Source organism: Narcine bancroftii, chromosome 4, assembly GCF_036971445.1.
Source record: "Narcine bancroftii isolate sNarBan1 chromosome 4, sNarBan1.hap1, whole genome shotgun sequence".
NCBI classification, from domain to species: domain Eukaryota; kingdom Metazoa; phylum Chordata; class Chondrichthyes; order Torpediniformes; family Narcinidae; genus Narcine; species Narcine bancroftii.
The window spans coordinates 69718646-69731937 of NC_091472.1; the positions used below are offsets into that span (position 1 = coordinate 69718646).

Here is a 13292-nt window from a genome sequence, read left to right on the forward strand (position 1 = left end):
ACACACTTACGGATTAACCTGGAATAATATACAAATAACTACAGATCTGGTGCAAATAAATTGCTGCTAAACATTCTCAACTCCCACAGGCACACCGCACTAATGAATAGTAAATTAATTACATCTAACAAGTATATCAAATATCAACCACAACTTTAGGACAGGCCCATTGCAGTCAGCCCTCTGGTGCCTGCCTGGGCCTGGCAGCCTGGTCTCGAGGCAGCAGCATATGGAGAGCAAGATTCCACACGCTAGGCTTTTTCAATGCAGGAGCCGTCCACATGACTTGCGAGAACCAATCACGTGTCAACCTCACCTGTGGGCAGATCTAACCCTTCATTGGCAGGTGAGGTGACTTCTGACTAGGTTCCACATGACCCTCCGCAATCCACTCTATATCATTTTGCTATCTCGACTCGATAACAATGCACTGTTCATTTTACATTCTTTCTATGTCTTAATTTACATCTGGTCCCATTCACCATTATCCCAGTGCTCACTCCCCTCCACTGGCTTCAAGTTAGCTACTTTATTTATTTTAATCAAATTCCCATACTTTTTGACCTTGCCCTCCCTTGTTTTGTTCTGCTCTTTCTTAACTCTCCGATCTATCTGTCTTCTGGTAATTCTGGCCTCTTGATCATCCTTATGCCAACAAATGTAAAAGCCCTAATCTTTAAGAAAGCAATAACTTCAGAGGTAGAGACAACAACTTTCATTCAAAACTTGTGCTAATCTTGGCTTTGTTTTTGCTCATCAGAATAAGTCAAGTGGATAATATAGATAGATTTGTGGGCCAGTGTTGCAAATATTACAGCAAAGGCAGTAGGTTGGAGAGCTGAATAGCATGGGAACAGGCCCTTTGGCCTACCTTATTCATGCGCGCCAAGTACTGATCGAAAGTAATCCCATTTACCAGCAGTTGGTCTGGTAGCAGAGCCAGGAAATACAAGTTTGACTTCCTACACTCTTCGATTTTAGGCAACATTCATAGAGATGCCTGTTTTTCCTTCAGATCGAGGGTACCTTGAACTAGGAAGGAATACTTTCATTTGCAATATTTTCTTGTACTTTGTATGAGGTGGCCACTGCATGTCAGCCCCACAAGTTTTAATATGTATTTCTGATTTGCAGGAGCACCAAACACAGCAGAGTTGAAAATTTGTCGTGTGAATAAGAATACTGGAACTGTTAAGGGAGGAGATGAAATTTTTCTACTGTGTGACAAAGTTCAAAAAGGTACATCATTAGATTTTTTAAGATATTTACTTATATAGAGTGAGAAAATAGTATTTCCTTGACCAGATATGATTGCTCAAAGAATTCAGTGGGAAGTTTTAAAATCCACTTCCCATACTCCATTATTTGAGTTCAGTTTTTCATCTCTTTAAAAAAACACCAGGATTTACTGCCCAGGGTTAGGACTATTTCTGTGTTGATGCATTGGAGCTCACTACTGAACAAATAGTTATTTTGACTCCACCTCTGCCTCTTGTAAGGATTCTGTTCTTTTTTCTCAATTACTCCATCCCGCCACATCTTCTCCCAGGACCGAGGCTTTCCATTCCATGACATCTGAGATGTCGTCTTCCTTCAGAAAATGTGACTTCCCCATTACTGCCATTAAATCAGCCCTTACCCACATCTCCTCTATTCCCCACACATTTGCACTGGCACCTCTCCCCATCCACCCACACCCAGACACATGGACAGGGTTCCCTTTGTCCTTGCTTAACCACCCACCATTCACTCTGCAATTTCCACTACCTACAATGCGATCCCACCACTAGACACATCTTCCCCTCCCCTACTTTCATCAAGAGATCACTCCCTCTTCGACTCCCTTGTCCACTCGTTCCTTCCCACCAATTTTCGTACGTACCTCTGTGACCTCAAGATATGTTACACTTGCACTTACACCTCCTCCCTCACCAGTCTTTTGGGCCCCAAACAGTCCTTCCAAGTGAAGCAACACTTCACCAGTGAATCTGTATGAGTCACTTACTGTATCCAGTGCTCCAGATGTATTTATCCCTGTATCAGTGAGACTGGGAGCAGTCTGGGAGATCATTTTATTGAGCAGCTTTGCTCTGTCTATAAGGACATCCCAGTGGCCAACCATTTCAATTCCGTAGCTCTTTGCTACATTAATTGGTCTGTCCATGGCCTTGTGTACTGCCAAGTTGAGGCCATCCACAAATTAGAGGAACAATACCTTATATTTCTTCTCCCCATTCTCCAATCGCACAGCATTTACATCAACTTTTTCCAATTTCTCTTTTTAAAATCTGCATTTTAAAATGCATTTGAAATATTGTTCTTGAGGCTATTTGTTTCACTCAAGAATATTATTGGAAATTTGTAAAATCAGTAAAGGGAAACAGCCATCTGTTACAAAATGTCGTTTTAAAAAAAACTGTAACCACATCACTAATTCTAGACATTGACTTGGGAGTTGGAATTTGTGCATGGCAATGACAAAGTTTTCATCTTTGTATCTACCAGATGACATTGAAGTTCGTTTCTTTACGTCTAACTGGGAAGCAAAAGGTTCATTTTCACAAGCTGATGTCCATCGGCAGGTGGCCATTGTCTTTCGAACACCAGCATTTTGCCAAAGCAATATAACCGAGCCTGTATCAGTGAAAATGCAACTTCGCAGACCTTCAGATCAAGAAGTCAGTGAGCCTATGGAGTTCCGATACCTTCCAGATGAGAGAGGTAGATTCATAGATTCTCTGTATGCAGAAACAGGCTCTGCAGCCCAACTCATCCTTGACAACCAGATCCCATTTTCCTCCATTTGGCCCAAATCTTTCCTCTTTCTGTACCTGTTGTCTAAATGCAGTGATTATACCTGCCTCTACCACCTCTGGCAGCACACATCCACATATATCCTCTGGAAAGCAGTTCCAACCTAAAGTATCTGTAACTCAAGCCATCCAGTCCAGGAAGATTCCTGTGAATCTTTTCAGCTTAATCACACCCTTTCTATAACATGGCTTCCTTTGGCCTTCCACCCACCACCTCTCCCTTATGTAATTCCATTCAACACCTTCCTTTCTTATCTGATTCTATAATCTGCAGCCCTTTTCCCCCACCCTCCATTTCCCAGCCTATATCACTACCTCCTCCATCCAATTCTATCTACCCATCAACTCCTCCTCACCTGGATCCACCTAGTACTTGTCACCTCTTGCCTCACTCCTCCCATGCCTCTTTTACTCTGGTTCCCTCCCCTTTGATGCAGTGCCTTGATGTGAAACATCAACAGTCCTTTTGTCTCCACAGATTCCACCTGACTTGCTGGTTCTTCCAGTTGATTGTTTTTTTTTAAATCACAACCAGTGATTTTAGTCCTTTGGTATTGGCCACACAGCCATCTTTATCTGTTTGCTTTCCTGTGTAGCTAAATGAGAAACTTGTCGTTAGTTCCATTTAAAAAAAAAGATTAAATGTGGACAAGACCTGAATTCCAGATGAGATGGGAGTAAATGACCTGGAGCCTTGATAAAATTAGTCATCGGAGTTTATTCCCCATGATCATCTGGTGTCCTGCCAAAATAACAAAGAAAGTTGGTTATCTTGCCCCTTATAGTCAGAGGCCCATCATCTTTAGCTGTTTTTTTCAGTGGCCTTTTATAGAGCATCACAGGACAGTACAAGCCCTTCAGCCCACAATGTTGTGCCGACACATACGTGCCTACAAAAAAGAAACCCCTCACAACCTCAATTCTATTCAGAAATTCAGATAGTGAAGCAGGTTTTGCTGCATGATCTGAGCAACATTCAAATCACAATGTTGGAGAAGTACAAGTCTCTGGTAATCTCATTTCTTTCAAGTGGATTTAATTACCTCTCCTTCATGTCCAGTGGGTGAATTCCCACATTAACACCTTTTGTGGTACTATTGATGAGAAACCTATGTGGACTCGCAGCTTAGATACTGTGGCAATAATAGAAAGTATGGTACTATACATGAAAGATCTTGGCTTCTGACACTTCAGGGTTTTTCCATGATCTTTAAAGCAGTAGTGATAGAATACGTTATACCTGCGTCGTTGATTGCATTGCAAGAAAGCACAAGCTGTATCACATTATGCAGAACATTCCAGCTCTGGCATGTCTTGATCACAATGTACACCAACTATAACATGTTCTGTGGTAACTTGCCAAGGCTGCCTTTTGATAATGTCCCAATATTGGTGATCTTTCCACCAAAAAGGACTGCCCATTTAGCACAAGGGAACATCATTTATTGCATTAGACATTTCCAAGTTACAGACCATCCTAATTTGGAAATGGATACCTGACACTTTAATCAAGTCAAGTTTATTGTCATCTGATTGCACAAGTACAACCCGATGAAACAACATTCTCCCATCCTTAGCACAAAACATGAAGACACACAACCAGACCTAACACATGTACAGACAAACAATACATATGCAAGGCAAGTATTTCATCTATACAAATATTGTTTTGTACAAATGAGAGTCTCGGATGGTTAGTGTAAGCGGTTCCTTTGGTCATTCAGCATTCTCACTACCCATGGGAAGAAGCTGTTTGTCAGCCTGGTGGTGCTGGCTCTAATACTCCCCGATGGGAGCAGCTGAAAGAAAGGGTGGAAGAGGTCCTCAATGACTTTGTGCACCATCTTCAGACAATTGGTTATCGTGGCTGGGCTCAAATGTTGGAATTCCCTACCTAACAATAGCATAGCATAGGAGTTTGTTCACAACAAGATGCCTGCTCATGGACAAGTAATTGGAGATGGACATTAAAGATGAGATTCCCAGATTATAATTTAAATGAAATGTTGCTTGGTGTCAAATTTTGTTTGATAATGTTCACATGAAGAATATTTCTATGTCAAACATAATATAAAGACAAATTGTTAAATCCAAAGAACCTGTGAAAGGGTCTGTATTTTTATTTATTTTTCTGTTTGAAGACAATGTTTCATTCTTTTAACTCCATTGTACATTTTCTCATTTTGTAGACAACTATTTTTATGAAAAAAGAAAGAGAACAGCAGATGTTTTCAAAAAAATGATACAAGATTGGGCCCCAGGTAAGGATTTTGTTCAATACTACCATCTGGGTGTCTTGATTTCATTCTATTACTGGGGATGATGGGCTGTCTCCTGTGAGCTGAAAATATTGCATCCCAACAAACACTCCTATTACAATCCCTTCTGTACCTGGCCTTTACCATTCAACACTTGTGTGAGATGATGTACATAAACTGTGGAAAAATGTTGTTTTGCCTTAAACTATAATTTTATTCTGATCTTGAAACAAAATAAAAATTGAATGCAGAGTTGTGATGAAGGTGAGCGAGGATGAAGGGAATGCATGTTCCTTGGATGACCACCAGACAATCTTGCAAGTCAAAGATGACGCCTCTCTTCCGGACAGATTGAACATCTTCTACACACGGTTTGACAAGAAGAACAGGCTGTCGCCGAAGAAAGCTCTGTGTCTCCTTGATGAATGTGTCCCCTTTGCTGATGTGAGGAGAACTCTATCCAAGGTGAACCCACACAAGGCAGCGGGACCAAACAACATCCATGGTCAGGTACTGAAGGACTGCACGGACCAAATGACAGAGGTCCTCATGGACATCTTCAACATGTCACTGCAGCAGTCCATTGTCCCCGAGAGTTTCAAGACAGCCACCTTTATCCCGGTACCAAAGAGGGCAACGATAACAGTCCTCAGTGACTGACCACCATTATGAAATAGTTCCAGCATCTGATCATGGAACGCATCAAAGCACACCACCCAGAGACATTGGACCCATTTCAATTCATCTGCAGATGGAACCATTCCACTGATGATGGTATAGCCTTGTCCGTCCACTCCATCCTGACCCACCTGGAGAATGACGCTTCAATCGCCAGGCTGCTGTTCATCGACTTCAGCTCAGAGAAGCTGTCGTTGCTGAGACTCAACACCCCTCTCTGTATCTGGATTCTTGACTTCCTAACAGAAAGACCATTGTGTATCCATGTTGGCAGCAGATCATCGAGCATCATCACGTTGAGCACTTGTGCACTCAGGGTTCACCCTGCTCCTGTTCATGCTACTGACTCAGGACTGCGTCACCAGATCCAGCTCCAACAGAGTCATCAAGTTTGCAGATGTCACAACGCTAGTTGGCCTCATCAGTAACAATGAGCCACATTACAGAGAAGAGATGGAAAATCTCATGAAATGGTGCAAGAATAACAACCTGAGCCTCAACATGGACAAGACAAAGGAGATGATTGTGAACTTTAGGAAGACCAGGGACGACCACCCTCCACTACACATTAATAGCTCGTAATGGAGAGAGTAGAAACTACCAAGTTCCATTTAAGTCGTGATCTATCATGGACACACATCTCCTACTTGTCAGGAAGGCACAACTGTGACTGCACTCCTGAGAAGACCAAGGTGGGAAAGGCTACTGGACACAATCCTGTCAACTTTCTGCAGGAACTCTATTCAGAGCATCCTGGCTGGCTGTCTTGTACAGTTGCTGTAGAACGCTAGATCGGACATCAATCCACAAGACCATAAGTGCAGCAGAGAGGATCACGGCATCTCTCTTGATGTGACATACCTGGATCATTGTCTAAAAGGGGCATGGAAAATTGTTGAGGACCCCTATCAGCCACACACAGCATCTTCGAGCTACTCCCATCAGGAGAGAGATACAGGAGTATCAGAGCCAGAACCACCAAGCTGAGAAACGGCTTCTTTCCATGGGCAGTGAGACTGCTGAACGACTGATAAACTGCTCCTACGAATCCTCCAAGACTCTACTATTTATTTAACAATATTTATTTATTTTATATATGTACTGCATATGCATCATTAGTCTGTATGCTTGTTGTATGTTTCCATGTTTTTTCCATTGAGGATGTGTTTCGTACAATTGGATAATAATAAACTTGAACTTGAGCCATTACAGATAGTTAATGCAAATACCATTGGAGCCAAATCTACCAGAGTGATTCTTTTCCCTCTGAAATGGGACATCATTGGTCACAGGTTTTGATTTTTGAAAAACATGGAACAAATGAATGGTTTGCTAATTTTAAGACATGGGATGCAAATTTTCTTTTTGCACCAAGATTGGTCGATTCCTAGAAAGTGCTGCTGGGGGAAGTAGTAAAGCAGATAATAATAGCAAAGTTTAGATCGGCCGGGAAAGGAGTGGCATAGACAATATGTGGATAGATAGGATTTGCTAGAATGGCCTCATGGTTGGCTCAGAGATGGTGAGCTGAGGGGCTGGCGTAAAACAGAGGAAGCCTTAACAATTCAATTAAAAATTTGATAGGAAGCAAATAGCTGGGGCATTGTAAATGCTGCTTAGACTGTGTTTTGTTCATTTTCTTGGAAAAGGCAACTAGAAGCATTAAGTAAACCCACAGGTTCGTGGAAGCACATATAATTTACAAGTGGTATATTCCTGGCTAAGAGAGCCAAGCTGTTCACTTTGGGCTTCTGCCACTTTTGTCTGTAGAGACCCACATTTGCCTTGTCTTTCAAACCTTTGGGAAGGAGCCTGACCTTTTCTTCGTATCATGACTCGCATCAGAAATACACCAAGAGAGGAACTGTAACAAGGAGCAGTGTGCTTTCAGTATCAGTTTTAAATGCTTTGTTGACCTAACAAATGAATCTTTAAGAAGAAACCAATTTTGCTAACCATGGAAAGTAGAATAGCAGGTTTGATTTGATCTAGTCCATGGATTTTCTGACACAAGACTTAATTCTGATAGACAAACTGGATGTCATGTCCTATCCTTGAGCTGGGAATGTATTTTAACAGAATGAATTACATAATATTTGGTCCACTCAGATAGCCACATTAATGCTGTTCAGTATGCTTGCACATTGGAGAAACTTCTAAATCCAACTGTATCCTGATATTTGTTTTTAAATGTTTTAGATGTACAATCTAGCCAAAACCAATCAGACAAAATCTCAGTTGGTGTGCCTTCTGCAAGAAGGCCCTATGTACCCTCGAAGACAATTAAACAAGGTAGGATGAGCTATTTTTAAAAATGCAAACTGATTTTGAGTGTCGGTACTAGTTAGCATCTGAAATTAGGCTCAGAACTACTTTTATATGCTAACCGATATATTAACATTGTAAAGCATTTTTCTGGGAATTGTAATAAATTAATTTTATTGTTTCACTTTTCTGTCAGTAAACAAATGGACTATTTTCTATGAAAAGAATTTGAGAAATATTTTGCAGCTAGTCACTAGTCACTGATAGAGATGTTAAGAATAGTGGTGCCGAAGCTCAGAATTTTAAGAATGGGATTTTAACATTGACTAACTTGTAACTCATCTGGAATAAAGTAACTCTGAGATACAAATGCAATGGTTTGAACCAAATATTGTTAATTTAGTTCTTTGCACCTATACTTGCAATTTAAAATTGGATTATTTATTTAATTGTACATAGTTCCTAATTGTTATAACAAATCCAAACTGATACTGTACATATGAAATAAAATGTGGCTGTATTTATTTATTTTCAAACTAATGTACTGGATACTTTGACAGTTTCAACTTGTTATTATTTGTATCCCAACAAATCCATATATCTCAAGGTCGCTACACAGGTTGATAGGATAGTTAAGAAGGCCTATGGGAAGTTGGACTTCGTTATTGGGGGGGCGGGGGGATTGAGTTCAAGGGTCAAGTAAGTATGCTGAAATTCTACAAATCTCTGGTGAGACATAACAGAGTATTGTGTTCAGTTCTAGTCACCTCATTATAGAAGCTATGGAGAGGTGCAGAGGAAATTTACCAGAATAGGTTTGAGGCGAAGTTAGTAGAACTGGGACTTTTCTCTTTGGAGTGAAGAAGGATAAGAGGAGACAATAGAGGTCTACAAAATTCTGAGGCTTGGATAGGGCGAACAGCCACCACCTTTTTCCCAGGGCAGGAATAGCAAACACCAGAGGACATGTATACAAAGTGAAGGGAGCGAAGTTCAACAGAAACATCAGGTATAAGGTTTTTAAACACAGAGAGTTGTGGGTGCCTGGAATGCCTTGCCACGGATGGTGGTGGAGGCTGAAACATTAGGGACATTTAAGAGACACTTGGGTACATGGATGAAAGAAAAATAGAGGCTTATGAGGTAGGAAAGGTTTAGTACTTTTTTTTGGTAGGAATATATGGGTCAGCACAAGGAAGTCTGAAGGGCCGGCAGTGTGCTGTAGTGTTCTATGTAATAAATCTGGTAAAATGCATAATTTCCAAGTCATGTGACAGATTAATAATTGTTGTTCCTTGTTTCTTAGAGCCTCACGTTCTATTTACTGGACTACAACATGCAATACCAACACCACAGCAACATTGCAAGAACCATAATATTTTTAACAGTGCAATCCTCACAAATTCAAACCAAATCTTCTCTTCTAACCAACCAACAATGGTACCTACAACCATAGCAACAGGAGCTGCTCAAAGCTGGCCTCAAACACCTTCAGATAGCAAAGTAGATTTGCATCTTCACAGTCCTGGAAATAGTAATCCATTGCCAGTGCTTGATGAAGATGTGCTGAAATGTTTAGAACCTCATACCCAGAACTGTCTGTTACATTCAGTTGGTTTTAGACCTGATGCCAACAGCAATGGCATTGCAGCTCAAGCAATTCAACAACCAGTTGTTTTCAGCATCTCAGACACTATGGTCAATCAAAGCTCTCACATTAGTATGCAGATGCTTTCCAATAACACCATTGACCAGAATGATATGCATTTGTTAAGTACAAACAGTGAGCAAACTATATCCATGCCAGATCTATGGAAACCAGCAAACCAGCAACTACCTTCATCTCTTCATAGTGTCCGTTTATCAAAAAATACCATGGGAAACAACACTGCTATCACAACTGCTCAAGCAAATTCACAAGTGCCCATTGGTATGCATGTTGATGGTATCCTGGGTGACTTGAACAAGGATCTGGCTTTTAATGGAGGCCTGCAGGTAACGGACATCATGGCAAGTGAGGCATTTGGTATCAATGGAGCTGAAGGTAACGATTGTATGAATTCAATAACTTCAGACCACGTTGACCTGAACTTCATAAATGATGCAACCTTCTGGAGATTCTGAACGAATTTGCTCTAGGTAAAACAAAACAAACACTTGGTAAAATCTGTTGCTGTCTAGGATTGGGATTGGTTATAGATGCATTGGTCAAATTCACTTGTTTATATTGTGAAGTAATATGCAGGATAACTGGTTAACTCTTTATCTCATTTCTAATATCTGAATTGTTTGATTTATTTTTTCCTATTAATGAATGATCAGAATTGAGTGATGTGACACAAATTAACTTTGTGATAATTACATAACTTAAAAAAATGCACAAAATATTATAATGAACCAGATTGACCTTGCTGCAATATCCACACTTCCTCATCAAGTACATTTTGATGGGACTATCAACTGAGTTGAAACTGCTCAAGCAACTGAGCCAAAAAGCTTGTCTCAAGCAAAATAGTTTGATGCAGCCTCATGAAAATACCAGTAGGACTTAAAAATCTTACATATGGAATGTGGATTTTCCACATTCTATGCTATCACATGCTTGGATGATTTCTTAAGGATCTTGTGAACTACTTCCCAGCTGACAAGAAAAGTATATTAACCTTTTGACCTTTTTTAATGTTCATTGAAAGCTGTGTTGTATAATTGGAAGCAAAAACTTATCCAAAGTTTATAATGTGGTCAACTTGACATGGTAATGCTTATATACTGGGCTTCATCCAGGAGAAGAATAAGCTTTGATAATCTGTAATAATAATGAGAAAACGAGTTCACTTGAACTTTCCAGAATATGAATATGTGAAATTTCACCTTGGCTCTTGCTGTGATCGCTAAGCTCATCAATAATCATCCTACTGACCAAGCATTTGTTATGAGAGGGCATTTCTTTCTCAGCAAACTACAGGAATTGAGAAAAGTTAAAACTGATTGGTGTCACCAACACTCAAGGAGTTTGTGTAATCACAAAAACTAAAGTATCCAAACTGTTCACAGAAAGAGAGTGTAAAATTCTGTTTATTGGATTTGCAGGAGTCTTTGAAAAATCAAAAATAAAATATAAAAAAGAATTTGCTTGTCAGAAATGTGGGTTTAGAGTTGAAATAGAACTGGCAAGAGCTAAATGAAAATGGTTCAAAGCAGAAAAAAAAATTTACAGTGTCAGCTCAACATTATGTATGTCTAGTTGAAGATGAAGTATGTTGTTGGCCAAGAAATTCCGACAGATTTTAATTTGGCAAAGAATGTTTGTCTTCTACCTAAATTCAACGAAGAGAGCAGAATCATTTTGTCTTTGCCTTCTCTTCAAATTGCTCTCAAACATGTTGAGCTTTACACTCCTAAGTGGGAAAACTTTGAAGATGTACAGTATATTCTTCTTTCTGAACAATAATCTAACTGCCTGGTGAACCATTGAAAATTAAGTTATAGCATCAAAAAGAAACTTGTTCATGTTAACAGTGTAGTTAGTAATCCAAACAGGAAATGTCAGAGTATACAGGTAACATACTAAGAAAGATGCTATGAATGTGAATATAATTAATAAAAGGCTTGGGTGGAGGAAAAATGAGCAACATTGGAACCAAGTGTTGTAATATCTGAGACAGTAGAGAAGTGTTTAGAAAATTTGGATGAAGTGCTACTGCATTTTTTGGAGAAAATGTTATTGATCTGTTGTAAGAATATGAACAAGAATGTGTAGATAAACTAGGTTGTGCCTCTTTGGTTTTTAATGGCCTCTGAGCTGCCAAGCAAATTAAAACCAACCGAATCATTTTACGTCAATTGGCAAAGATCAGTGAGGGAATAGTTTGTACCCCACAACTGGATAATTGAACTAAGTCAGTGGTTGGAGTAACAAAAGATGGTTTCAAATGTTCATTTATTGTTGTAACTCGAAGAGTTTTATATCCAACATCAAAAATTAGAGTGTGCTGATGGTTAGTAAGGTGGTTTTCTCAGTGGATAGAAACCTTGGTTTAAAAAAAACATTTATGTTACATCAGATGTCTTTTTCAAAGTAAAAGCAATCCCAATTGTTTGACTTTTTCCACCTTCAAAAGACATGACCATTTTATCACAATTTTAATAGTTCAATCAAAACATTAACTGTGGTCACCGTTATTCTTCATTAATGGTGATCAGATTTAAGTTCCCATTTTATTAAAGTTCTCGGTGATGAAATATCATTCTTTATGAATTTTGCATTGTGAAGATGTAAATACACTTTTATATAAGGGGCTTCCCTTAACGTTTGTAATGACTGTGTCAGCCTAACTACTTGCAAAGAAAGTTCTCAATTTATAAGCCTGATTTTGGTAATTTGAATGTAAAGATGTAATATTGCTTGCTGTAATTAAACTTTATAGGCAGTATGGATTTAAAAAAAAAAGTTCTCCACTTTCAATGTTTTTCACCTTTTTTATTCAAAATGCTTTAATGTACTGTCATCATTAACTTTATTGTTTTGTATCTTTTAAATAAAATTTGTTTGAAATTTGTCAAATCAGAATCATTATTTTCTCTAAGCTAATTCCAGCCACTGTGATATTGCCATAGGTAGGGTTATTAGAAGTTTAAATTGGAGCACGGACAGAGTTCTCTGGCAATGAGCAAGACGAGAGCGATGAGTTCCTGAAAAGAGAATTTGAGGAATTCAGTAGTGCTTTTTTTTAAACAAAAAGTTGTAATCTCATGATTATTCCCTGTGCCACAACCTATCAAGGGAAGTAGAGAGATAACAAAGTAAATAGGTGTGATTAAGAAGATAATAGAGGAGTGAAGGCTCTCTTTCACAGAAGGTGGGACCTGTACAATGGAATGGTTACATTTGAACTGGATGAGGACCAATACCCTGGCAGGGTGATTTGCAAATGTTTCTCTGGTGGGGGAGCAGAGCTGAGAAATGTATGCCACCTAAAACCAATGTGGCAGATGGGAAAGTTGAGGCAAATAAAATTGTTAAAATCAGCAACTTTAATAGCCAGGAGAGGCAGGGGGCAGGCAGGGATGTCTATTAGACTTGTATGCATTTATTTAAACACAAAAAGCCTGACTGATAAGACAGACGAACTCAGCATGGATTGATACATGGATCTGGGATATTATAGCTATTGCTGAAACATGATTGGTGGCTGACAGTTCAATTTTCCAAGATACAGATGTCATACCTGTGAAAGAGGAAGAGGGGGAGCATTGTAGTACTTGGGGAGATTGTCCA

The 13292-nt window shown here is 39.4% G+C and overlaps 1 protein-coding gene across 4 annotated transcripts in view; it reads left to right on the top strand.

The window, feature by feature from the left end:
- The window catches only part of rel (v-rel avian reticuloendotheliosis viral oncogene homolog), a 109456-nt gene extending 96878 nt beyond the window's left edge, over window positions 1–12578 (top strand). For all 4 annotated transcript variants that reach the window (XM_069931514.1, XM_069931513.1, XM_069931516.1 and 1 more), the window contains exons 7-11: window positions 1135–1239; window positions 2506–2721; window positions 5003–5074; window positions 7949–8041; window positions 9321–12578. In XM_069931514.1, coding sequence (XP_069787615.1) covers window positions 1135–1239; window positions 2506–2721; window positions 5003–5074; window positions 7949–8041; window positions 9321–10138 — 1304 coding nt within the window. In that variant the 3' untranslated portion in view covers window positions 10139–12578. The remainder of the gene's footprint in view (window positions 1–1134; window positions 1240–2505; window positions 2722–5002; window positions 5075–7948; window positions 8042–9320) is intronic.
- Window positions 12579–13292: the final 714 nt, after the last annotated feature.